Source organism: Rana temporaria, chromosome 3 (genome assembly GCF_905171775.1).
Source record: "Rana temporaria chromosome 3, aRanTem1.1, whole genome shotgun sequence".
Taxonomy (NCBI): domain Eukaryota; kingdom Metazoa; phylum Chordata; class Amphibia; order Anura; family Ranidae; genus Rana; species Rana temporaria.
This window is the reverse complement of record NC_053491.1, coordinates 155,435,580-155,462,270: the sequence shown is the minus strand read 5'-3', so window position 1 is coordinate 155,462,270 and position 26,691 is coordinate 155,435,580. Positions and strand designations below refer to the sequence as shown.

The following is a 26,691-nucleotide window of genomic DNA, read 5'->3' as shown; positions in this document are numbered from 1 at the left end:
AGATGGGCGAGAACTGTAAGAAGGCTCTATGCAGCACATGCATTGCTTATTTTGTTCAGGAGGAATCAACCCCTATGTAGGACAGCTGATTACTTCCGTAAAGAAAGAACTCTTTGCCACGATTCAAACTTTTTGTGACTCTTAGTTTCCCTTCCACAACTCGGGCCTTCACCTCTCAGGAAAGGTCACTCCCATGTTCCTTCTAGTGAGGATTCAGAGGGGTCGGGGTTTATCCCTGGGGGAGGTGTATGGTTGCTTAGAACCATTTTTTTCTGTAAGGTTCTAAGTTTATATGTCCGCAGGTATGCAGATCCGAGTGAGCAAAGCGCAGGACATGTCCGATCTACTCAGTTATTTCTGACGCCAATGGGCAGACAGAGCTGGCAGAATCCAGAGAGAGACTTTTTCTCAAAAACCCATAAAGGGCGATTTCCTTTTGAGGAGATCCCTCTACAGTGTGGCTCAGGTGTCCGGGTCCTCTGATCTACCTTTTTGAGGACTTGGGGGTTCTTAAAGACCCTATGGACAAACGCATGGATCATATTTTTTCCAAAAAAAACCCCATGGCAGTCGATCAGGAAATTGAAACCCGCTATGGCCCTGACATGTGTAGCCAGAAACTTGAAGGGTTGAACTATCCAGTTAATGGTGGTAGATTCACCGAAACAAGGACTCCTTTTCTGCTCTATCCTCTGCAGTGGTTTATTTAGCTGATGCTTCAGCTGAAACAATTAAGAGGTTGAGAGGCCACAGCCTTGATTTAATTCGGCGAGAAGGGCGTGGTGGTTAAAGACCTGAGGCCAGGTGATGTAGCTTCGGAAAATTTAAAGCTTGCAGGATTCTCTTTTTGGGAGATCTTTTTTTTTTTTTGGGCCGGAACTAGGAAGCATCCTAGACAGGTCAGCTGAAAGGAAAAATCTTCCCCAAAAAAAAAAAAAAAGCCCAAGGAGGCAGGAAGAGTTGGACTGCGCAGCAAGCCAAAGGGAAAGGGGGAATTCTCTCCCATCTTCCTACGCAAGCCGAGAAATCCCAAGGACTCAGCCGTGTGGGTAGGCGGAGGCCTTCAAAGGTTCCTTCCGCAGTGATCAGCGGTAACATCCAGTCAGTACATTCTGATCACTCTTGCCCAGGGTTATGTCATAGAGTTCTCGAGAGCCTGGATAGCTCAGTCGGTAGAGCATCAGATTTTTAATCTGAGGGTCCAGGGTTCAAGTCCCTGTTCGGGCGCTGCCTTTCAACTACCTGTGAGGTCCTTGAACTGAAGATAGGGCAGTCGTTATGCACGCCTGCCAGGAATGCTCACTGGACCAAAGAGTTGAAATGTCCTAGGGGATGGGACGCCAACTCTCCCCTCTAGGCTCTCGGAATCTGCGCCAGAAATAAAGAGGGGATTCCAACTTGTTTAGAAACCCCTCTAAGCCTAGGTTCACACTGCTGCGAATTAAAAATCGCGGTAAAATGCGCGATTTTACCGCGATTTCGCGGCCGTGATTTTGCCGCCATTTGCCGCGATTTCGGCCGCAATTTAATGTAAATCGCGGCCCGAAATCGCAAAAAGTAGTACAGGAACTACTTTTTGAAATCGCAGATGCGGCGTCGCACTGATTAGGACAGTGCCATTGCCGACAATTGCCGCCGATTTGAGATGCGATTTGACATGTCAAATCGCATCTCAAATCGTTCCAAATCGTACCCAGTGTGAACCAGGGCTAAGAGAGATTTTGTTGATTACAAATGCTAAAGAGCTGATTCAACAGACTGTGATGCTATTCTCACTTATTCCTGGTAGAGAAGCCTACAGGAAAGTTAAGAATGAGCTTAAACTTGAACTCTCTAAACAAATCTGTCAGATACAGAAGGTTCAAGATGGATTCAACTTCTTTTGGTCAAGAATCTATTGATGCCAGACTGTTTTATGGCATCTTGAGGCGCGTACCTGTGCATCTCTACCTCCCCTCAGTCCAGAGGGTTGGCAGTAAAGTGTAGTGGGAGTGGTTCGTCACCTTAAATTTAGGGCGCTCTCTTATTCGGACTGTCATCATCGCCTCATATTTTTTTCACCAAGGTGGTGACGGAAGCCCTAGCCCCGCTTCGTCTACAGGGTATTGCAGTTTGGCTTACCTAGATGACCTATTTTTTTCTTCACCCCATGGAAAGATATATGTTACAGAACGATCTATTAAGGGCGAGAAGTTACTCGGAATCACTGGGCTGGATTATTAACCTTATCATCCCTAGTTCCATCTCAGGAAGTCCGTTTACTTGGGTTACCAGGTAGATTCAGTAAACCGGAAAGTGTTTCTCCCACAGGAGAAAAAGGGCCAGGTTTTCAGGACACAGCATTGCCCTGGGCCCACCCGCCCTCCCGAGCCCCCTGCGGCCACCCCAGGAAGACAGACGGCGCCCGACCCCGACCATGGCACGCGGCCCTCTCCCCTGTTGGGGACGAGACAGTCTAACCAGCCGATGGCTATAAGGCAGGTGATGTTGGCATTAGGAGTTCTGACGTCAACAATGCCATTCATTCTATGAGCAAGACTACATTTCAGGTGCCTACAGGCCTTTACCCTGAGATTATAGGATCGCGGTCTCAGTTCCCTGGACTCTGATAAAATCCCATCGCAAGAGAGGAGATCTCTCTAGGGGTGGAAAAGATCAGGAGAGCCTTCAAAGGGTCTGGAGTGGTCCTTTCCAGTGAAGCGATCCTCGGACTGGAGAGAGCTAAAGGCGATTGCATTGGCTCTAACAGAGTTGTTCCGGGTCTACTAAATCACCATGTTCAGGTGTCAACGGACTATGCCACAGCAGTGGTATACCTAAACAGACAAGGGGCGCAAGAAGCAGACCTCTGCAGATTCTTGTGGCAAAAGCTCTTCTCTGAGCGGGAAAGATTTTATAAGCGATACTCTTAAAGTCCCTAGCGCATTACCTGAGCTGACATCAGGTTTGGGAAGCAGAGTGGTCTCTGAACCCGGAGATCTGTTGTGGAAATTTCCAACAAGTGGGGTCATCCAGAGGTGGACCTGTTTGCCTCAAGGGGAAAACTCTCAGGTTTTTGCAATTCTTTTCCAAAAACAGACTGGACGGGTCCGTAGGAATTGACGCTCTGACGCATCCTTGGTGGTTTCACCTGTGCCTCGTGTTCCCCCCCGTTCCAGTTAATCCCACCTAGTGCTAAGGAGGATTCAGAGAGAAAAGGTACCGGTCATCTTGATCGCCCCGTACTGGCCCAAGAGAGCTTGGTCCTCGACGGTCCGAAGAATGGCGGCCAGGCCATGTTGGCATCTACCTCTCAGACAGGATCTGTCAGTACAGGGCCCTGTATGCCATCCAGATGGGTCCAGTCTCTCCCTTGCAGCCTGGCATCTGAAAGGCAACTCCTAAAAGAAGAAAGGGTTCTCAGACCGTTTAGTTTCTACTCTACTGGAAAGCAGGTAGAAAGTGACGAGGATTTTAGGCACAAAGGTGTGAAAGATATATACGGCCTGGTGTAACTCGTCTAACCAAGACCCTATCGAGCTTGGGTCCATTTTAGAATTCTTTCAGGAGGGAGCAGATAAAGGTCTGGCGGTCAGTTCATTAAAAGTACAAATATCTGCTTCGATAGTGTTCCTAGAGGACCACTGGTAGCTCGGTCTCTTCTAAGCCCTTTCGAGGCCTAGAACGGCTCAAATCGGGGGTACTCGTAACAAAATCTTTTGCGAGTAATTAGGATCTATGGCAGGAAAGCCATATGGAACTTTTATAGGACGCATCTCTTAGAGATCTTACCTTACAGCTTATTCCTGGTTGCTATCATTTCAGCGGGCAGGATCAGGGTATTCCATACTCTGTCTATAAGGGAACCTTATCTGTCTTTATTCTTGGATTGGATTGAATTGTCCTAAAAACAGATTAAAACATTTCCTAGGGCAACAGTTAATCGTTCCAGGATATTGTGCTGCCTACTTTCTGTGCAAATCCCTCAGGGGAGAAAGATTTTTCTTTTTTTATAAAAAAAAAAAAGAGGCTTTGTTATGCTATCTCAAAATAACAAAGAGCCTCAGACGCGTTCTATTTGTTCTTTTTTTGGGTTGCCAAGCTTTAAAAGGTACCTTGGCTAGGTGGTGGAAATTATCCATTCGAGAAGCCTTCTCTCACGCGGACGTGGTGCCACCAGTAGGAATCGGTGCTCAGTCAACCAGAGCACTTGCAGCCACATGGGCAGAGAGAGCTGAAGCCACCGCTAAGCAAATGGGCGAAGCAGCGAGATAGTTAAGCTTCTGCACCTTGGTGCGGCAATACAGTTTGGACCTCACATCCGCCAATGACCTGCATTCGGCAGAAGAGTCCTACAGGCTGTTTCCCCACCCTAAAGGTAAGTCTCTGTTATCCTCTGAAGGTGCTGTCCTGAAAGACGACTTGGGAAAATTCAAGTTAGACTTACCGGTAACTTGTTTTCCAGAAGTCTTTCAGGACAGCAACGACCCGCCCTATTGGTTTAATGTACCATGCTGTGACTAACGTATGTGTTTATATGTTCCAGCTGGGGCCGGAGGTTCTCTGAGAAAACTGAGGGGAGTTAGGGAGGCGCCTCCCTTTAAAGATCTGGAGGATGTGGAAGGTGTTTCCTGTGGGTGAGGGTGGAGTCACTATCTCTCAAGGTGCTGTCCTGAAAGACTTCTGGAAAACAAGTTACCGGTAAGTCTAACTTGAATTTTTGCATGTGTGCGCTATAATCTGTTTTGTCAGTGTATCTGCCTGCTCGTATTTCATATAGGCATACAGATGCATTCTGACAGAATGAATGGACTACCTGAGTGCTTAAAGTGGTTGTAAACCCTCCCCCACAACTTTATCCCATGTAAATCAGCATATAAAACCCTAATGAACACTGCTTGTAGATATCGCCTTACTTGCTTAGTATTGTAATCCGGCAAGGGAGGGGAGATGATCCCCCCCCCGCTTGCTGTCTTTACAGGGAGCAGTGGCGACCCGTCCATCTTCCCTGATCCATGCACCCAGCCCCTAATCTCCATGCAGCAGCAGTCTCTTCTTCCTAACACGGCTACAGCAGGGCATCACCACCTCGTCCTCCATGGCCATTGATCGCATGGTGTGTGTGGTTCTAATGCAAGAGGATCGGGGGGGGGGGGGTATAGTGCCAGTGGATCGCCCTGTTTTGATTGGCTGGCGGGGAGGGGGGATGGTGTTGGTGCAAGTGAGGGGGCCAGGTCTGCTTACCCTCCCCCCACAAAATTTTGACTGCCACTGACAATGAACGGAGCTGGCGGCGGCTGCAGGAGTGGGAACGTGTTACACCCTAGAAACGTGTAACATGTTCCCAAAGGTGAACTTTTCCTTTAACGCATATGCAAGTGAGGGGAATTCCCATCTTTGATGGTAGCAAAATTAAAATGATTACACATAATGTTTTTTACCATTTCATGTACAGGCTGCTTGTAGAGTCATTAGGGCTTTAAAATGGCAAGCTTTGTAGTTTCCTTGTTTTGCTTATGATCTTAAGTTCTCAGTTCTCTATTATGAGACCCATGTCTTATGGCTGAGTGATTATGCTTGTTGTCAATAGGTAAAATGGGCTTGAGTGGTGGCTGCAGCTAAAAAACGATTAAATCACTGATTTACGTGTTCCGTTTCCACTAACACTGTGCCAGAACATTCTATACCTTGTGCAGCTCTTCCGTTTAGTGTACATCTAAAGTTATATCCAGGGTGGATTTGACTTTAAATCAAGTCGATTTCAAATCCTGATTCAAATCACTAGTAAAAAGGCTTGATTTAAATCATAATTTTTAAAGACCAACTGTCATCTTTGTCCGGCAGCGGCTAATCCTCTGACCTGCTTTTGTCTCACTTTAATGGAATGGCTGGTAATGCGGAAGTGACGCAAGGTGAGGGACATTGCAAACAAAATGAAGGTTTCCTATTTAGAATAATAAGCTGTCAGGGTAGTAAAACGGCAATATCAGAACCAATTGAATCATACAGTTTGTAGTGTACATAGATTTGCAAAACAATGGGATAAAGCCCAGGTTCACACTGGGCTGCGGGAGTGAAGCCGTGCGAGTTCAGCTGAACTCGCACAATTTCACTCCCGCTGGCAGTCCGGATTTCGGGCCGCGATTACAGAGACATCTGTGCAGTTTTCTGCACAGATGTCAATGTAAATCGTGCCCCGAAATCGTAAAAAGTAGTACAGGAACTACTTTTTTAAATCGGTGCAGTGCCGCAGATGCGGCGTCACACAGATTAGGACAGTGCAATTGCCGTAAAATGCCGCCCATTTGAGATGCGATTTTTGACATCTCAAATCGCATCTCCGTACCAGTGTGAACCAGGCCAAAGGAATATTCCTGAACTTTGTTTTATCTCATGGTTACTGTGACATTGTGTGAATGTATCAATGCAGTGCATGTTATCTCAGCTTGCAGAGCTTGGATTCATTGTATGAGTTTACCAAAAATGTACATATTGCAGAATATACAGCCTCGTGCTAAATAACTAAGCTCCATTTCATGCTGAATAAACTAAAATATTAATATATCCTAAATAGAAAGCCAACTTTAGATAGATTTTAACTCCAAAAGCATTGTATTCAAATAAAATAGATTTTTTATAAAAACAAAATCATTGATTTATATCCACCATGGTTATATCTAAGTGATACTAATACGTTTATTTTTTCTGGACCTTGAACATATGTAGCTCACAGAAAATGGATGTGTAATTGGTCTTGTTTTACACAGTAATTGTAGACCAAAATTACATTTTCAGCTTGCTACATGATATGCACTCTGGATTTAAATGCATTTATTGACAACCATGATTCACATATTCAAGTTGGTATTATAATGGCATGTAAGACCCTGGAATTGTGCTTTGCGTTAACATATATAATTATTTCACATAAATTGTTGCATAGAAGGACCGATGAGCTTTAAAAAAGACAGTTCATGGAGGGAAATGAAGTGGATGAGCCACATCGCCTCAATTTGTGAAAAGGGCACGTAGACCAGGGATAGTTTATGTCCTTTTACAAATTGTTTTATTTTTTAATGGACATGTTATACTTTTTTGTAGTAATCTGTGAGGTTTTTTTTCCCCACTGTTTTGGAACCTCTAAGTGTTGAGTCCAGCTGTCTTAGAGCAAGCAGTAATTTATTCTATTTTTGGTCTTCTTTGCAGTCTCCAGGAGGGGAGTCGGTGAAATATCCATGTGGATCAGAGCACTTGCCTTACCCACTACAGAGCAGAAATGGTGTTACTGAAAATGCTGTGCTTGTGCGGGAGATTAACCCCTTTACATCTATAGCAGTGTCTGTTGAGAATGAGCACACTATTATGTTCCTTGGAACAGCTGAAGGAAAACTGGTGAAGGTAACTAGAATGTGCCTTGGTGAACTTGCTTTATCTATATTTTTAATGTACGTGGATATGACAGTGTATTGTATAAAGGTTTGCCTGCCACATGCCTTTTATTTTATGTTTTGTAATGCTTTTCGTTATGCTATGCCTACGCTTGTTGCTCTAGTGCAGTGGTCTCCAAACTGCAGCCCTTGGCCAGATGTTGCCCTTTGCTTGCTTTTATCCAGCCCTTGAGACCTTATTCCTTCCACTGACCCGAACACTGGGGCATGAGTCCTTCCACTGACACCAACGATGGAACATAATTCCTTCCACTGACAACAAAAATGTCTCCCCCTAATACCAAAGTTCAGGCACAGTCTGGCCCCCTAAAGACTGAAGGACGGTAAACTGGCCCTTGCTTTAGAAAGTTTGGACACCCCTGCTCTAGTGGTACTGCAGCTAATACAAATGTGGGGAAAAAATAAACTATGAGGGAAATCTGAGATATTGGCTGAAGCCTTTTTGTTTCAGATACATTTTGATAAATGTAGATATTTTCTGGTCAAGCTTTGATGGGTGGAATGTGTTTTAGCCAAGATTTTTCCCCCAAGATAGGCTGGTAATACAGTATGTTCCCCACCCACTCCCATGTGAACATGAAGTATGCAGATTGGAAAGTGCACAATCTGGCTGCCCGATTAGTTAATACCTGTAGAAACCTTTATGGCCTGTTCATTTATTTTTGTCTTGTCATGTGATCCAAAGTCAGCTGATAACTGGCCCACTATCGGCTAACAGGACAGAGCTGTGCCAGGGTCGGGACTGATGCTGACAATATTGTCAGGATCCCGCCTGCTGACGAAGGACAGCTGGCTTTGGCTGATGGCTAGAGCCAGCTGCATCCAACCCCTCCACAGTCCAGTAATCACTGATCTCTGTTTGGAGCAGACTGAGCAATTGGCACTCATGTGAACACCAGTTTCTTGGTCTTAGAGCCAACGTGGGACAGCTGCAGCATCACATATACTGTGGCATGAAGAGGAGTATGTGTGTGTGTGTTTTTTTTTTTTTTAAAGCCCACCCTTCATGAGTGTCCGAATAATAGTAAATAATATCAAGGGTCACTTGTGATATTTGAGCCATTACAGATTTTCTAGTCTACTTGTTGGAAAATCTCCCTGGGAGCTGTGATGACTCTTCCTTGTAGTAAAGTAAAGAATGAAAATACATCGCAGGTTTTATATCTGCCTTTCTTTAGTCAATCTTAGGGCCCATTCAGGTTATTACTGTATGGGAATGCGCAGTAAAATGCACGGTTTATTTACCATGCATGCTGCAGTGCTGGAAATTTTTTATGGCACCCTCCTGCTGCCATAGTAGCAGGCAAAGCTCTTGCCACGCACCCCAAAAAAACTGCCTTGTGCTGCTATTGAAAAAATTTGTTGTGTTAAAATGCATTGTCAGTCTGTTTAGAATGAATAAACCGTCTTAAAATGGTGCACTTTAAAGCAGGGTAATGCATTGCTTACTCGATGCATAGTGTAAAGGGAGCCTATGTAAAGTTTGGTTGGGAAAACCTTTTCAATGTAATCTGTAGCATCTGAATGTCATTGTTTATGCCCGAGAACCAGAAGTGATGTTAGTGGTCACTCGGGTCCTCCAAGGGCATAAAGACGAGTGGGGACCATCTTGCCCTCACTCGACTTTTTGCCCGGGCTAACCGATGGCTCTAGTAATCTCGAAAATGACCGGGAAATGGCAGAAAGGGGGGCACCTCTCCTGCCGCCTCTAAGAGTGATCCCCCGGCGAATCTGCCCGCGGGACAACTCTTATCCAACGTCGAATCACCCACAGTAAATACCAGGGTTATGGCAGCTACCTGCCGGCCAAACTTTTATCTGTATGTAGTCCTCCCGATTCTATAGGTCAACTTCTGTCAAACAGCACTGCTGAAAAACCTTTGGCTGCAGTACTGATCAGTGTATTTTAACAACTGAGAGTCCCTGCTGTCCAAATACAATATCTCAGCAGGGGGATTTATGCAAACGGGGGGGGGGGGGGGTTGGTTGCCTTTTTAGTTCCTCCTTTTTGGTCATGCTTTCACTAATTTAGTTGCCCTGTTTTTTTTTTTTTTACGCCTTCCCTTCACCCACTTAACGGACTTTATTGACACAGAAGCGCATTTGATTCTTTTGTGATTACTGGATTATTGGAGACCATGATTCCATAACATGGGAGGTCACTGAACCTAGTATCAGAATTGGCTTCCGGTAACTACTTAAAGGTTGACATTTTCAAGCAGGATTGAGGAGTGTCGCTTTACAAAAAAAAGTATACAGTATATGTCAGGAATTGACTCACAATTTTCTTTTTAAAAGCAGATTCCTATTTCATTTTAATACCTGCTTTCAGTATGGTTAGGATAATACTTATACCATGGCTCAAAATTTCAAGCCCTGAGCTACTAGCCAGGTCTCAAGAGTTACTCGCCACCAGTTGCCCCACCTAATTCATACACTGCTCAACGCCTAATTGCGCCCCTAAACACGCCCTCGTAGATTATCTCATGGAATGACACTGTTAAATGTTTTATGCAGAATCAAATTACACAATTAAATATTACCAAAAACAACTTTAACAAAATGGGACAGGGCACTGGGGACAGACCAGAGGGACAGGGCACTGGGGGCAGACCAGAGGGACAGGGCACTAGAACTGGATCTCTTCCCCATTCTCTTGCTGTCTCCTCTGCAACTCCCATCCATCCATCCATCCTCTCTCTCCCTCTCCTATTCATCTCATCATCAGGAGCCTGTGTGTGCGGCTCCACGCTTGTATGTCCCCACTTCCCCCTTTTATTCAGGCTGGCAGTGAGGAGAGGAGCTGCAGCACAGCGGGAGTGAGTACAATCCAGCGCCGAGATCCACACAACTGCACAGCCGTTGACACCATAGCACAGCGCACATTGACAGCGCACAGCACACATTGAGACCAGTCTGCTCACAGTGCTCAGGCTGAACTGCTGGACACCGACATAGAGCACAAGGAGAAGAAAACTGCACAAACTGGAAGGCTGCCACTCTCATGTCAGGGCAACTTTCAGTGAGCGCTGCACTGCCTACCTGGGACACCCGGAGTGGTAATTTTTGCAATTCTCCACCTGGCTCATTACTTCCTGCTCCCTGCTCTCTGCTCTCCAGCTACATTGGTCGGGGGGAGGGGGGCAGGCTCAGAGAGGTCATACTGTTAGGTCCCATGGCTTAATGAGAATTGTAAGGAGAGCAGCTGTGTACTGCTCTGCCTGTGCGCGGGTCACCAGACTACTTTTCCCGAGCATGCACCTTTCCTCTTCGGCCACCAATCGCATCGGGGCTCTAAGTGTAGGCACAGATTGAAGGGACATTGGTCATGCAGCCCTGTCATCACTCGCCCCCAGCTTAAATCCACTCGCCAAATGCTAGCAGGCGAGTGGAAATTTTGAGGGCTGCTTATACAATAGATGTCTAGAATAAGTATTCTGCAGTCAAATTTTAAATCCAGAATACCTCAATGAAATGCTGCTAACACCACAAAGAATCAAGTTCACACAAAAATAAAACGTGCCACGATATACTATAATTCATTACGTATAATAAGTTGGAATATAATCATACACAATATAATATGGCAGAATCGCTAGGGCTGGGTTCACACGTCGAATGCAATTCACACCTCATTCCTGTGCACATCACATGCGATGTCGCATTGCATTCACACCAAAATGCTGCTCGGCCCTTTTTGGTTTGCACTGGAATCGGATCACATGGGTGGTTCCGACCCATGTGATCTGATTCCGTCCGATTCCACAGTTTGCACTGCATTCTGCAAACCGATTTGGGGTCATCATAATCTTTATTTTGACATCCGCAGTGGTTTGCAGAGAGCAATGTGAACTGCCTGCAATTCAGATGCAATGCACAGGAATCGCTGTGGTTTCCGCATTGCATCAGTATCAACAGAGCCTCGCTGATTAAATTAAATATAAAAGAAAAACATATATATCCAGGAGTTCTAATTTCCTCTGCGCTCTTTCCTTGAGCACGGACTACAACTTCTGGAATGCAACAGCGACCGGCCAGCCGCCACAGCTGTGCCCCCAGACCTCGCCCTGACTTCCTAGAGAAGAAAAAAAACGTCAGCGGCTACCGGGTGTTGACCATTTTCAACATAATTTAGGGCGGCCTGGGAGGGAATTGAATCACTGCCCCACCCAACAGCCCATCTCGCTCCTGCCTGTTTGTGTCTCTACCATCTCGGATAATATATAGATAAGAATTTTTACTGACTTTCTTGTGTGGCCCATGGGTGATGTATGGGGCCGCTCTTGATGCCCCTTATATCAGGAAAATTTACCACCATTGCTCTGGTATAAAAACTGCATCCTATTATAATGACGACTATTAATACATACATACATCACTATATTTACAATTCTAAAGAATTATAAGCTATTGAAGCACTTTGCTATCATCCTAAAAAAAAAACTACCAAAAAAAATGTAATATTACCATATAAATAACTTGCGTACAAAACCACCCTCCACACAAACTAAAAATAGTTTTAATATAATAGTGACCTAAAGGATAAGTTCACCCTCCAAAATTAAAATAAATGCACATCATTTTGCAGGTAAATGTTTTTTATAATTTTTTTATATTGGACCTTTATAAATAAAATGGCATAGCATGAAACATTCCTCACGTTTATATTATTATACAGGATTTATATAGCGCTAACAGTTTGCACAGCGCTTTACATCAGGGAAGACCGTACAGTCACAATACAAATTAATACAGGAAGGATCAGAGGGCCCTGCTCGTTAGAGCTTACAATCTAGAAATTATACATAAACATTCATGAAGTGAAAAATCGACACACGGATGTATAAAAATGTGCTTCAATTCAAATCCACTACGTGTTTTGTTCATGTGATATCACTTAATATCTTGTGCAACACACCACTCCATTTGCCAACTGGCGATAGGTGTGCACTCACTTGGACTGTTGGACCTCTTGGTTATAGGAGGTCTTGAAATTACCTCCAGCAGTGATGGTGAAACTTGGCACCCCAGATGTTTTGGAACTACATTTACCATGATGCTCAACACTGCAGAGTGCATGAGCATCATGGGAAATGTAGTTCCAAAACATCTGGGTTGACAAGGTTCGCCATCATACCCCACTCCTCTATCAACTCCACCACTTATGACAGCTGGGATCATACAAAACAAAATACCCCTAGTGCTCACTGTATATTTTTATTAAAAATCTTAAAAATTCCAATGCACGTACATCAGTTGAGAATAGAAACCACCTGTGACTCTGCAGCTTGTGTAGCATAAACCCAGAGAGGGTGGGTATGTGCCGCCCATGTTCCTGCAGTAAGCCACCGGGATCAGCACCCCTTATGAAGTCTACATTAAAGTAAGGTGGAGTCTTTGCATTGACATCATGCTGTACGCAGGGGTTCTGGTCCCAGTGGTTTACTGCAGGAGTATGGGTGGCATATCATTCCACTTTCTGGGTTCATGCCACTCTAGCAGTGGATAAAGACAGGTGGTTTCTATTCTCATTTGATGTAAAGGCGTGTTTTAGGATTTGTAATACAATATATAATGAGCATTAGGCATGTGTGTGTTGTTTTTTTTTTTCTCTCTCTCATTCAATATATTTTTATTATTTTCACATGACCATAAAAGCATTTAAACATCAGGCTAGCAAAGATACAATCATCTATCTTAAGAAATGCACGAAGTAGGAACATTAACAATAAGATAAATAACATAGGTCTATGAAGATTGAGGAAATGTATTATAAAGGTACAGTACTAGACTAGACACTAGTCGTGTTAGAAAACAGACTCGCAAGATGGCAATAAAACATTAAAGTAATATCGGGGGGATGGGAGAGAAGTGGGAAAAGAAGTCCAGGGGGTGTACTCAAGCAGCCCAGAAGAATAGCATTTGGGAAGGGGGGACAATGTTTTAGGAAATCCTGACCGATTACCATAATTGAGGAGTCGAAGTCCTGCAGAAGAAAATGGGTGATTCAGAGACCAGTTTATTTTATGATCGAGGCTGTACTATAAGTGGAGGAGTTGGGGCTGGTTTATGTAGTGCAAGGGCCTGTCTGATTGCATACAAAGTGTTTAGGTTTGTTGAAAGTTGTACAAGTAAATTGTACAAGCCTAAGGAGATTTAAGCCCTTAGAGAGGTACTCCCTTCTTGACCTCGGGTGCCTGATTAATGGTCACCAATGTCTCGGTAAACCTCAGTCAAAATTGTGTAGACACATGTATATTTTTTTAATCAGTTAACATTTCCTACATGTGATATTATGTATAGATTATATTCTTATAATTGCACATGATTTTTTTTCTTCTTTTTATATACTGTATAATGTATGAGTATAGCGCAGCACATTTTACCTTTGTCTGATATCCAATAGATGTGTTCACCTCGATGACATTACATTTTCACACGTACTGAGTATTTCCAGGAGACACAGTGCTGATGTATTACTTCAGTTGTTCTGTCGTAATCATATAGTATATGTCCGGATCCATTAATTTTGCAAGCTGTGAGATAAATACTCAGAGGACTGTGCCTAAGATGCAATAAGTTGTTATTTATCTTACATTTTATTTCTTTGAGGTCCCTGAGGGAGAAAGTGAAAACAATAATTATGCAGATATTCCTTTCATCCCACACACTGCACAATGCTCCTGTGTGCTAAGTTCTAAACATAGAATACTGTTGGCAGAGTGTGTGGTATGCAGCCTATAGCTGTCTTTATGCGGGAAACACCGGGGTCAATCAGTGACAAGTTCTTTTACAGGAACCTATCCATAATGTATATGACAAGACACTGGGATTAATCAATTAATTGTTCAACTATGCTCATTGCAGTGTGTTTGTTGTGCTACCACCATTAATGATGGCTGTTGTCTTCTAAATGAAACCTTCATGCTACCTTAAAGTACATGTCAAGCCAGAAACTTTTGGCCAAATCCTCAAAAGGGATACGCAGGCGGAACTGCTGTTCAGCCTGTGTATCCCTGTGCCTATCTTAGGAACTGATCCTCAGAAGCAGTTTTCCAAAGATAGGCAGAAGATCTGACATCTGTAAGACACTTACTGTCAGATCTTAGGATGCAGTACCAATGCCGCTTTGCGTATGCAAATGAGGACTTACGGAGATCCACAAAGCTTTTCAGCTTTGTTTTTTCTGCGTAAGTTTACGTTTGCATACGTAAAATTAGGGCTGCTTTTACAAGGTGTAAACTGTTTACACCTTGTAAAAACAGACCTTTTTTTCGATCGGCGCGATTTTTTTAAAATTTTTAATTTTATTTTTCTGCGCGTAACTTTTTTTTAACCCGACGCAACTTTATTGTCCCGTCGCAATCCACAAAGCCCGGCGTAACGTAATTTCGCGCGCTGCCCGTCGGGAAAATGACGTCACGAGCATGCGCAGTACGGCCGCCGCGGGAGCGCGCCTCATTTAAATTGTCATCGCCCCCTGCAGAAGAGGACCGCCTTGCGCTGGAGACATTTAAGTTACACGGCCGAAAATTTCTAGGTAAGTGCTTTGTGGATCGGGCACTTAGGTAGAAATTTTCCGCCAGTGTAACTTAAATGGTAAAAGTTAAGTTACGCCGCCTGGCTGAGGATTTGGCCCTTTGTTTCTAGTTTTGGATAGAGCCTGGAGGATTATGTTTCATGTTTTTAATGCTATCCAGGGCTCTGTTAGAGATTTATCTCCACTTCCTGTTTGGCTGACATTTAGGGGAATTTATCCTAAGGCCCCTTTCACATTGAGGCGTTTTTCATGCGGTACAGCGCTAAAAATAGCGCTGCTATACCGCATGAAAAAAACTGCCCTGTAGTGTTCAATGTGAAAGCCCGAAGGCTTTCACATTGAAGCGGTGCGCTAGCAGGAGAGCACCAAAAGTCCTGCTAGCCGCATCTTTACCGCGGTATAGGAGCGGTGTTTTCACCGCTCCTATACCGCGCCTTCCCATTGAAATCAATGGGAAAGCACGGTAATACCGCCCGCAACGCAAGCGGTATTAACCCTTTTCGGCCGCTAGCGGGGGTTAAAAACGCAACGCTAGAGCCCGAATATCACGGTAAATACGGCGGTATACCGTCACCTCGGCTCCACACCTCAATGTGAAAGAGGCCTAAATGAAGCAACTAGTAGGCTTCGTGCACACAGGACATTGTTTAACCTCTCCTGAATGATTTAACTTGGCAGCTAGAAACTGGCATCTAAAAACATCAGTTTAACAGCGCTTACATGCCGCGTTTAGCCACATTTGCGTCTAAAAGTGTTTTGTTAAAATGAAAAACGACTGTAAACAAAATGCTGCTAAACATGAGTTACTGCGTTTAGCAGCATTTACAAGCTGTTCCAGGCATTTGGTGTTTCAAATGCCTCTGAACATCCGTCTTAACCCATTTTTTTGCGTTCCAAAAAAATGCTTTTAAACTCAACTGCCTAGAAACTACTATAAACGACCCTGTGTACATGTGCTGGTAAGATGGCATAGAGGAGAGTTCAGGGGCATCTTAAAACATTCCCAACTGCTCCTAAATGTCCGTTTACCAGCAGCAGTGTACATGAGGCCGTAGATGTGCATGGCATTAGCTTCTATGTTCCAATTTCTATCTGCTCCAGTCATGTAAATGCTTCAATGGTTCATCAGACAAGAAGTTTCTGTTGAAAGTTCCCCTTATTTCCCTTCTGGTACCACTTTTTAGGCAGGACAAAAAAAAAAGCAGATGGTCTAATCCATCTCAGGAAAACCAAGGGTTAATCGAGCACACTCCGGATATAGTTGTAAAAACTATTTCAAATGGAAGGGGAGTGAATAGGATATTCAGGGGGAACTATATATATTAGTCCTTTAAAAGATGTCCGTATATAAAAAACACTAAACTAGCACAGAGCTGGCTGCCGGCTTGCAGATTGAAGATGGATCTGAAATGGTAGAAAAGAAAGAAGCGGCACCTTCTAAGCTTAGTAATTGAAATATTTATTATTAAAAAAGTAAAAGCATAAGAATAACACTCACAAAGGAGCTTAAGGTATAGGGCTTATGTGTAGGATTTTTCATCCGCTTTGTCCCCGGGTACGGTTGATGCTGCTTCTGCCTGTGGTGTTAACCGGCTGAATCCCTGTGGCTTCTTGCCTCTGTCGGCAGCGGTGGGGGAACCACACACTCTCAATGGATGGAGGAGGAGGATGGCGTTCCGTGGAGCACAGCCGTAGATGGCGTCACTTTCGGGTACAAGGTCACCGGGGAGGTGCACACGTTCGAAGCATGCATGCTTCTTCATCAGGCTCTGGCTTGCTTCAAACGCGTGCACCTCCCCGCTGACCTTGTACCCAGGAGTGACGCCATCTACGGCTGTGCTCCAAGGAACGCCGTCCTCCTTCTCCATCCATTGAGAGTGTGTGGTTCCCCCACCGCTGCCGACAGAGGCAAGGAGCCACAGGGATTCCGCCGGTTAACACCACAGGCAGGAACAGCATTAACCGTACCCGGGGACAAAGCGGATGAAAAATCTTACAGATGAGCCCTATACCTTAAGCTCCTTTGTGAGTGTTATTCTTATGCTTTTGCTTTTTTAATAAATATTTCAATTACTACGCTTAGAAGGCGCCGCTTCTTTCTTTTCAAATCCATCTCTACTCTATCCATAACTAAGTCTGGGTGGACACAGAGTTTCATGATCAAAATAGAGAGTTCTCCCTGTTTGAGATCACTTTCATGGTTCGGGATACCCTAAATTGATGGAGATTGAGATCATAGTGCTGAGGCAATCATTGCTCATTTTATAAGCTTCACTTGTTTGTTGCTCTTGACCCAAGTGTTTCTTTTTTTTTTTTTTTTGTAGGCTTATCTAGGGAAATCTGCAAATGAGTACAGGACGGTGCCCTTTCCTACCACAAGTAGTGTGAAGAATGGAATGGTTTTTGATTCTGCCAAGAAACATCTTTATGTAATGACCAAAAAAAAGGTATGTGGTCAACCAAATGTCCTTGTTTTGGATCATTCAGGTAAAGTGGAACCCTAGCCCAAACTGTTTTTATTTAAAGGAAACCTAAGCTTAGCGATGTACTGGAGCTGCCATTGCTGACCATGGGAAGAAGTCTAAGGGGCAAATTCATAAAGCAGTGGCATGGTCCATCATAGATCATACTATTGCTTTTAAAGAAAAATCCTTCACAATATTGTGCTTTTACAGATATTCTTTCAGCGTCACTTGTGCTAGGACTTAAACAGTGACTCATTCATACTATTGAATGGGAAAACGTGATGGGAGGAGTAAACTTGTCACTTCAACATGCATGCGACAGGGCACGCCTCCTATTCAGAGTGTTCCCAGTAGCGTTCTGCAGAGCACACTCCAAACAAAACCACAGGCTCCACAATCTGATATTTGTGTAAAAAGTATTTACTGCAATGTCCTGTAGAGATTGATATCCACTCACTGTTATAAATATTTCTATGCCTGTTTTAGGTCAGTATCTTAATATTGGAGTCAAGTCAGAACTCCTGATCTGCCTTATTATGGATTCATGCCTAAACTTAAAAAAAAAAAAAAAAAGTTAAATCGGAACTCCACCCAAAAGTGGGTTATGCTTCTCAGGATATGACTTCTATTGTGCCACTTCCCCCTTTGCTTTGCTGTAGATTAAACAAAATGGGGCCTGGTGGTACACTTAAGAAATTCTGGTGTAGGTGCCAGCAGTGATAACCAGCATGTGTCAGGGCCAGTATGATGACCCCCAGCAAGCATTATATCAAGAAACGATAGCCTCCACAATCATTTATCTGTCGGGGAGGAGATCACTGCATCCAACTGAGAGGGAATTGCAACACTTGCAGGCAGTATGCTTGAATGCATAGGGGTTGATTTACTAAAACTGTAGAGTGCAAAATCTGGTGTAGCTGTGCAGCTTCTTGCTTCTTTAATTAAGCTTTGACCACAACTGCACCGGATTTTGCACTTTCCACTTTTAGTAAAGCAACCCCATAGCTTTAATTTTCCTTGTTCTTTTATGGGTTTTGTTCTCCTTCTTTTTTTTTTTTTTTTTTTTAAGTAGGAGGTGCTATGGGGTGTGTGTAATATATATATATATATATATATATATATATATATATATATATATATATATTCTACTACTGTAGAAAACAGCAATAGAAATGTGACTGAGATTTTAAATCTTTCCCATTTAAAGCGGAGTTTCGGCCACAATTTCACTTTTTAAATATAAATACCCCTGTAATACACAAGCTTAATGTATTCTAGTAAAGTTAGTCTGTAAACTAAGGTCCATTTTGTTAGGTTGTTAAAGCATTTAGACACTTTATAAAATAGAAATTAACTGGGGTCATCTTAAGTGTGGGCATCATGAAGCCAGACTGTATGACTTCCTGGATTTCAGCCTTGCAGATCTCGCACATGCTCAGTGCTGCACAAGCAGTGTAATAGGTTTCAGATCAGGTTTCAGCATGTACTGTCCAAGTCACATGATTCTTCAAGACTGGGGAGTGCACAGACTCCTGGAAAGTTACACCCACTACATTCCCAGGAGTCTGTGCGGTGTAGGTTTGGAAGCTTAAGCTTAAGCACCTAGGTGCAGGAAGAGGGAAGATTAACTATTCTGCCTAGCAACAACACTTTGAAGGCATCTAAAAAAAAAAAACATTTTTTTAAAACTACTTATGTAATGTTATATTTATGGATGGAACTCCACTTTAAGCTTCAGAAACACAATCGTATACAAAATCTAAACACATGTCTTTGGAATCTATAGACAAGATTGATTTTTTTATTTATTTATTTATTTTATACATAGGTGCATCGTGTTCCTGTTCAGGAATGTGAACGACATTTAGACTGCAATGAATGTATTCAGGCCAAGGATCCCTACTGTGGCTGGTGTGTCGTAGAAGGAAAGTACGTAAGATTGTTTTAAATCCTTAAATGTTGATTCATTTTACAGTGGAGAAAATAATTTAGATTCCCTGTATGTTTTCTGAGTTTTCCCACTTACAAAGAAATGAAGCGTCTACAATTGTTATCATAGGTGTATTATAAATGATAGAGACAGGATATCAACCAAAAATCCCGGAAAAAAAACACATTATACGAATGTTATAAATTGAGTTGCAGTTCAGTGAGTAAAATAAGTATTTGATCCTGAAGAAAATCATGACTTGGTACTTGGTGGAGAAACCTCTGTTGGCAAGCATAGAGGTAAGACAACGTAGTTGGTTACCAGGTTTGTACACATTTTGGTCTCCTTTGACCACAGCACTTTCTCCCAATACGTCTTTGAATCATTTAGATGTTCATTGGCAAACCTTAGATGGGCCTGTACATGTGCCTTCTTGAGGAGGGGGACCTTGTGTGTGTGCTGCAGGATTTCAATCCGTGGCAGCGTATTGTGTTAGCAATTGTTTTTTTGGTGACTGTGATCCCAACTGCCTTGAGATCATTCACTCTTTGGTCTTGCCCATGATAGTGATGTTTGAATGGAAGAAAGAGATTCTGTGCACAGGTGTCTTTGATACACATATTGAGCAGTGTTGCCAACTGTCTGTATTTTTACGGACAGTTCGTAAAGATGGGCACTTTTTATCCCGTTCGTAAATGTGCGTGGTTGCGGAAATGTGCCAGTAAAAATATCCGAGATCGGTTTTGTCTTGGAACGTTGCATGGAGATTGGAGGCAGGGGGTGATGGTGGCTGTGGTGGCACCGCAGAGGGGGCAATGGAGGCAGGGGGAGATTGGAGGCAAGGGGTAATGGTGGCACTGCAGAGGGGGATGGTGGCACTGCAGAGGGTGGGGGATGGAGACAGGGGTTGTTGGCACCACAGAGGGGGATGGAGGCAGGGGGGGGTGTTAGTGGCACAGGGTATTTGGAGGTAGGGGGTGTTGGTGGCACAGCAGAGGGGGATGGAGGCAGGGGATGATGGAGGCAGGGGATGATGGAGGCAGGGGATGATGGAGGCAGGGTATGATGGAGGCAGGGGATGATGGAGGCAGGGGGATGATGGAGGCAGGGGGATGATGGAGGCAGGGGGATGATGGAGGCAGGGGGATGATGGAGGCAGGGGGATGATGGAGGCAGGGGGATGATGGAGGCAGGGGGATGATGGAGGCAGGGGGATGATGGAGGCAGGGGGCGATGGAGGCAGGGGGCGATGGAGGCAGGGGGCGATTGGAGGCAGGGGGAGATTGTGGCACCGCAGAGGGGGGTAGAGGCAGGGGGAGATTGTGGCACTGCAGAGGGCGGTGAAGGCAGGGGGTGACGTGACTAAATAATTTGCCCTTATTTTATCGAAAATAACAAATATGTTTTTTTACCTTAACATCTACCTTAAATCACATTGCTATTTGCCTATCGTACTTGTTTGTAGCCTAAATACTGAAATTTGCACCTACAAATGTAATTTAGTAACTTTTGTCAAATTTTGGGTGTCGTGCCAGTAAATTTCAATCTGGTAGGTTGGCAACACTGATATTGAGTTACCTTTGGAAGCACCTTCTTAAATTGACAGGACTAATATGTGTACCCCATGAGCACATACTGTAGCCAGTCTGTGGGAGCCAGAATTATTGTTGGTTGGTGGGGGATCAAATACTTATTTTTCTCACTGAACTGCAACTCAATTTATAACATTTGTATCATGTTTTTATTTTTCTGGAATTTTGGTTGATATTCTGTCTCTATCATTTAAAATACACCTATGATAACAATTATAGACCCTTCATTTCTTTGTAAGTGGGCAAACGTGCAAATTCTGAAAGGGATCAAATAATTATTTTCCCCACTGTATGTAACTTCAATGTAGACTAATGTAAGTTGCAGGAAAGAAGATGGGATCTTGTTGCTTCTAATCCTTACCTGTTTAATTTGATGATTATTAAAACAAAATTCTTGTTGGTGCATGCAAATGCTTGTGACCATACTGTACAGTAATTGTATTGCATCGAAATTAGAAGCCAAAAATAACTACATTTAAACAAGTTCAGTGTTATTGTTGTTGTGGTTATTAAAATAGTTGCTTACCATTTTCTGTTTCGTGCTGCTCAATTATTTTCAGATGCTTAAGAAAAACGCATTGTGCACGAGCTAATGATGCAAACCACTGGCTCTGGAGTCCTGGAGGTGTTTGTATGAAAATTGAAAGTGCCAGCCCAAGTAATATGAGTATTAATAAACTTGTTGATGTAAGTATGTTATGATTTCCCAACTCTTGCCATACTATAGGCACCAAAGTTTCTTCCCATAGTCTTGCTTCTAAAGATCTACTTTAGCATTAATAAAGCAAAAGTACAGAAACTTTTGTTTTCCTGTTTTAGACAAACAGAACATTTTGTCTAAAACAAACAGAACAAAAGATCCTTGTCGATATTTTATAGACTACTTTTGTACTAAGCATGCTTTGTACACTAGCGTTCATTAATAGATTTGTGTATATTCCTGTTTCTTTCTTGGTGAAAATAAAGAAACATCTCCAAAAAAGCCCATTTCTAACCGTTGTGACCACTAAGCAACGTATTCACTCTCTTGTTATCTTTCGCCTTCACTATTGTACCTCCCTCCTGTACATGACTGAGAATGTTGAATATTCAAGGACTATGAAACATCAGTTTTCTAAAATGCCAAAACTTTTTCTTTTGAAATCTTAGTTCTGAAGAAAATAGAATAAATACAAATTGAACATAGTCTTTTCCTATTTATTTTCTCCAGCAATTAGAGAAATGTAATCTTCCTAGTGAGGGCACGCACAGCAAGAAAAACACAACAGGGCTTCTAACTGCTTGCTAATTTTCGGAATTAAAAAATAAAGTTTGGGCTATAGTTACAATTACAGTTCTTAAATACAGTTTTTAAATACAGGGTCATTACTCCAGACATGTCGTCATGGGTGAGCAGAGTGATTTCAGCAAGCTTGATTTTCCAAGAGAATTGACAATTTTCTGTTTGCCAACATTGCATTAGAAATGGCTGCTAATTTCATCATGCAACAAAATTGGTATTAAAAAAAGTGTCCCCTTTAGATCTAGGAGAGCACCGCACTCTCAGCTGTGGCATGATATTACTTTATTGGTCGATAAAGCATGGTGATCATAGATTTGTTAATAGCTTTGTTTATGAATAAGCCCCTAAGTAAGCATGTTGAGATCATCAAATGTCAATAAAAGGTACAAACAAATTCTCTGAACCTTTGTTTTTTTCCTAATTTTTTTTGTGTATTTTGTTGATTGACCTTTTTTTCTTTTTATGGTATGAACATTTGGGATGTGATAGAAATAGAATAGAAAGTAGGAAAATACCCTATGGGATAGAAATAAAATAGAAAATCTAAATACTAATAAAAAGCAAGGTGTAATAAAGCCATTCTTGTGTCTTTGTTGAGGTGGCAGATGGGGGACTACTACTTTTTTCATTCATGGATTTTTCTAATTGAATGGCCAATTATATTTTGATAGGAGTGGGCGGGGGGGGGGGAGCACACCCTTCTTTAATGGAGGGGGTGGCAATTGGAAGGTGGGGGGCTGCAGACTCTAGACATGCTTTGTCACACCCCAAATATACTCAGGTGGTGTAAGCCGTTTAAATACCCTTAGAGCCACATTGCTGCTCTCAAACACAAGCGGAGGCTTTGCGGTCCAACAACCCCCCCATGCATTCTGTTCCAATCAACAGTGGTCTTGCTCACTCTGGGTGTGTTGGACTGTTGGGCCCTGAACTGCTTGCTTGGGTGTGAGAGCAGCAGTGTGCCTTTTCAAGGTCCTGCCAACAGAGGGTTTTATCCCTTGCTGCAGCACTTGGGAATACAAAAACAAACCAAAAGGGCAGTGTCCTTATTGCTGTATATGCAGCCTGTGTGTATTGACAGTAATAAACACAGAGGCCCGGATTCACGTAGAGCCGCGTAAAATTGTGCGGGCGTAACGTATCTGATTTACGTTACGCCTCCGCAACTTACACGGGCAAGTTACACGGGAATTCGCGTATCTAGCTAATTTGCATACTCGACGCGGAATTCGACGGAAGTGCCACCTAGCGGTCAAAGGAAAAATGCAGTTTAGATCCTACGGCGTAAGAGACCTACGCCTGTCGGATCTAATGGATATCTATGCGTAACTGATTCTAAGAATCAGTCGCATAGATACGACGGCGCAACGCAGAGATGCGCCGTCGTATCTCGGTTGTGAATCTGGGCCAGAGGCTTCAATTGGGCTTTAAAACTACCTCATGTCTTTTTACTTTCCCATCGACTCCCAATGCATATTGCCAAAATGTTCAAATTTCAGCAAAGCGAAAAACTGCCGTTCTATACCTTCCTTCCTTTAATAACGTATAATCTGCAAGAGAGCCCATCAGAACATGGAGGTACTTTAACTACTTCAGCTGTTGCACCTACAGTGCCTTGAAAAAAAAAGTTTTCATAACTGTTGACATTTTCCACATTTTGTCATGTTACAACCAAAAACGTAAATCTATTTGATTGGGATTTTATATGATAGACCAACACAAAGTGGAACATAGTTGGGAAGTGGATGGAAAATGATAGTTTTCAAAATATTTTACAAATAAATGTCAAAAGTAGGGCGTGCATTTGTATTCAGCCCCTCTGAGTCAATATTTTGTAGAACCACCTTTCACTGCAATTACAGCTGCAAGTATTTTTGGGGATGTCTCTACAAGCTTTGCACATCTAGAGAGTGACATTTTTGCCCATTCTTTGCAAAATAGCTCCGGCTCTATCATATTGGATGCAGAGCACAGGTGAACAGCAATTTTTAAGTCTTGCCATTGGATTTGGGTCTGGACTGACTGGATCATAGCTAACACATGGATATGCATTGATCTAAACCGGGGATATGCAATTAGCGGACCTCCAGCTGTTGCAGAACTATGATTCCCATGAGGCATAGCAAGACTCTGACAGCCACAAGAATGACACCCAGAGTCAGAGGCATGATGGGACTTGTAGTTTTGCAACAGCTGGAGGTCCGCTAATTGCATATCCCTGATCTAAACCATTCCATTGTAGCTCTGGCTGTATGTTTAGGGTCATTGTCCTGTTGGAAGGTGAACCTCTGCCTTAGTCTCATGTCTTTTGCAGACTCTAAGGCCGCGTACACACGATAGGATCGCCAGAGGAGAACGGTCTAAAGGACCGTTTTCATCAGTCCAAACCGATCGTGTGTAGGCCCCATAGGTTCTTTAACCTTCAGGCAAAAAAATGAGAACTTGCTTTAAAATTTAACCGATGGACGCCTAACCGATAGGTCAAAAACGATCGTTGGTATGCAAAAGCATCGGTTAAAAACCTGCGCATGCTCAGAATCAAGTCGACACATGCTTGGAAGCATTGAACTTTTTTTTTTCAGCACGTCGCTGTGTTTTACGTCACCGCGTTCTGACACAATCGTTTTTTTAACCAATGGTGTGTAGGCGCGATGGACCATCAGTCAGGTTCATCGGTTGGACCGATTTTCTTCTATAATTGCCCTGTATTTGGCTCCTTCCATCTTCCCATCCACTCTGACCAGCTTCCCTGTCCTTGCTGAAGAAAAGCTTCCCCACAACATGATGCTGCCACCAACATGTTTCACAGTGGGGGTGGTGTGCAGTGTTCGTTTTCCGCCACACATAGTGTTTTGCTTTTAGGCCAAAAAGTTACATTTTGGTCCCATCTGACCAAGACACGTTCTTCTACATGTTTGCTGTGTCCCCCACATGGCTTCTTGCAAACTGCAAGCGGGACTCTTATGACTTTCTTTCAACAATGGCTTTCTTCTTGACACTTTTCCATATGGCCAAATAATAGTTTTCCTGTGAACAGATTCTCCCACCTGAGCTGTGGATCTCTGCAGCTCATCCAGAGTTACCATAGGCCCCTTGGCTTCCTCTAATTAATGCTCTCTTCTTTACCCAGCCTGTCAGTTTAGGTAAACGGCCAAGTCTTGGTAGGTTTGCAGTTGTGCCATACTCCATGAGATGTTCGAAGCTTGGGATATTTTTTTATAACCTAACCCTGCTTTAAACTTCTCCACAACTTTATCCCCGACCTGTCTTTTGTGTTCCTTGGCCTTCATGATGCTGTTTGTTCTCCTAAGGTTCTCTAACAAACCTCTGAGGGCTTCACAGAATAGCTGTATTTATATTGAGATTAAATTACACACAGGTGGACAATATTTATTAATTAGGTGATTTTTGAAGGCAATTGGTTCCACTAGATTTTAGTTGGCTTTTTCGAATATTTATTTGCAAAACTTTTTGAAAACCATTTATCATTTTCCTTTTACTTCAGTTATGTGCCACTTTGTGTTGGTCTATCACATATAATCCCCAATAAAATACATTTACGCTTGTAACATGACAAAATGTGGAAATATTCAAGGGGTATGAATACTTTTTCAAGGCACTGTATATACCCTTTATGGACCATAATGGGTATATACTTAAGATAAAAAAAATAGTAATTTCCTTTTTCTTTTCTTTTTTTTGGGACAAATATTGTGTCGCAAAAGCTTCTATTTTCTATGTAATCTATAAAATAAGATGTATTAAAAGGGAAAATTGCAATTTTTTTTTCTGTTTTGACCAGTGTTTATTTTAAAAAAAATAAATAAAAAAATGTATATATTTAATTCAATATGTACTGTTTAAAAGGTTGCTTAAATGTTTTGAATACAAAGCATGTCAAAGTTATTTGCAAATGGCAAGGGGGGAATTTTTTATTTTTTTTCTAATTATGCACAATATATTATTACATTGTATTTACTCAATGACATGTGCAGACTGTCTGCAAGTATAATTTTACATAGAGCAGCTACAGTATGAGTCGCTCCTGCTGTGTAATAAAAATAAATTCATGAATGTAATTTTGACAGCCGGTAATAGCAGCAGGGAGAGAGAAGCTAAACATGAGAAGTGCCTGCTAAAAATGTTGTTTTATTGGTCAAAATCCTCAAGTGTTTAAAATGTGATGTCCGTCAGCAGAGCAAATGCTAATGAATTGTGTCTCTCCAGGTTAAATTAACTGTGGTGCCACCAATAAAACTCAATGATGGTGACAAGCTAATATGTGGTTTTGGAGGAAATGTCCAGCCAGCCAAATTGGATGAGGATGGAAGCATTTCATGTCCAGGTCTAGAAACTGTCCCATCTACAAAACGTGGACAAGGTAATGTTCACCAGAGAATTTAAACATAATTTTAAAAATTCTCAAGCAAAAAAAAAAGTTAAAAACATACATTT

The 26,691-nt window shown here is 42.7% G+C and overlaps 1 protein-coding gene and 1 non-coding gene across 5 annotated transcripts in view; both read left to right on the top strand.

Moving 5' to 3' along the window:
• Positions 1-26,691, top strand: part of PLXNB2 (plexin B2) — a 296,169-nt gene that overhangs the window by 168,144 nt on the left and 101,334 nt on the right. For all 4 annotated transcript variants that reach the window (XM_040343685.1, XM_040343687.1, XM_040343688.1 and 1 more), the window contains 5 exons: positions 7,186-7,377; positions 17,292-17,414; positions 19,261-19,361; positions 21,515-21,641; positions 26,464-26,617. In XM_040343685.1, the coding sequence (XP_040199619.1) occupies positions 7,186-7,377; positions 17,292-17,414; positions 19,261-19,361; positions 21,515-21,641; positions 26,464-26,617 (697 nt within the window). The remainder of the gene's footprint in view (positions 1-7,185; positions 7,378-17,291; positions 17,415-19,260; positions 19,362-21,514; positions 21,642-26,463; positions 26,618-26,691) is intronic.
• TRNAK-UUU lies at positions 1,155-1,227 on the top strand. Its single transcript has one exon. It is a non-coding gene; the product is annotated as a tRNA-Lys (tRNA).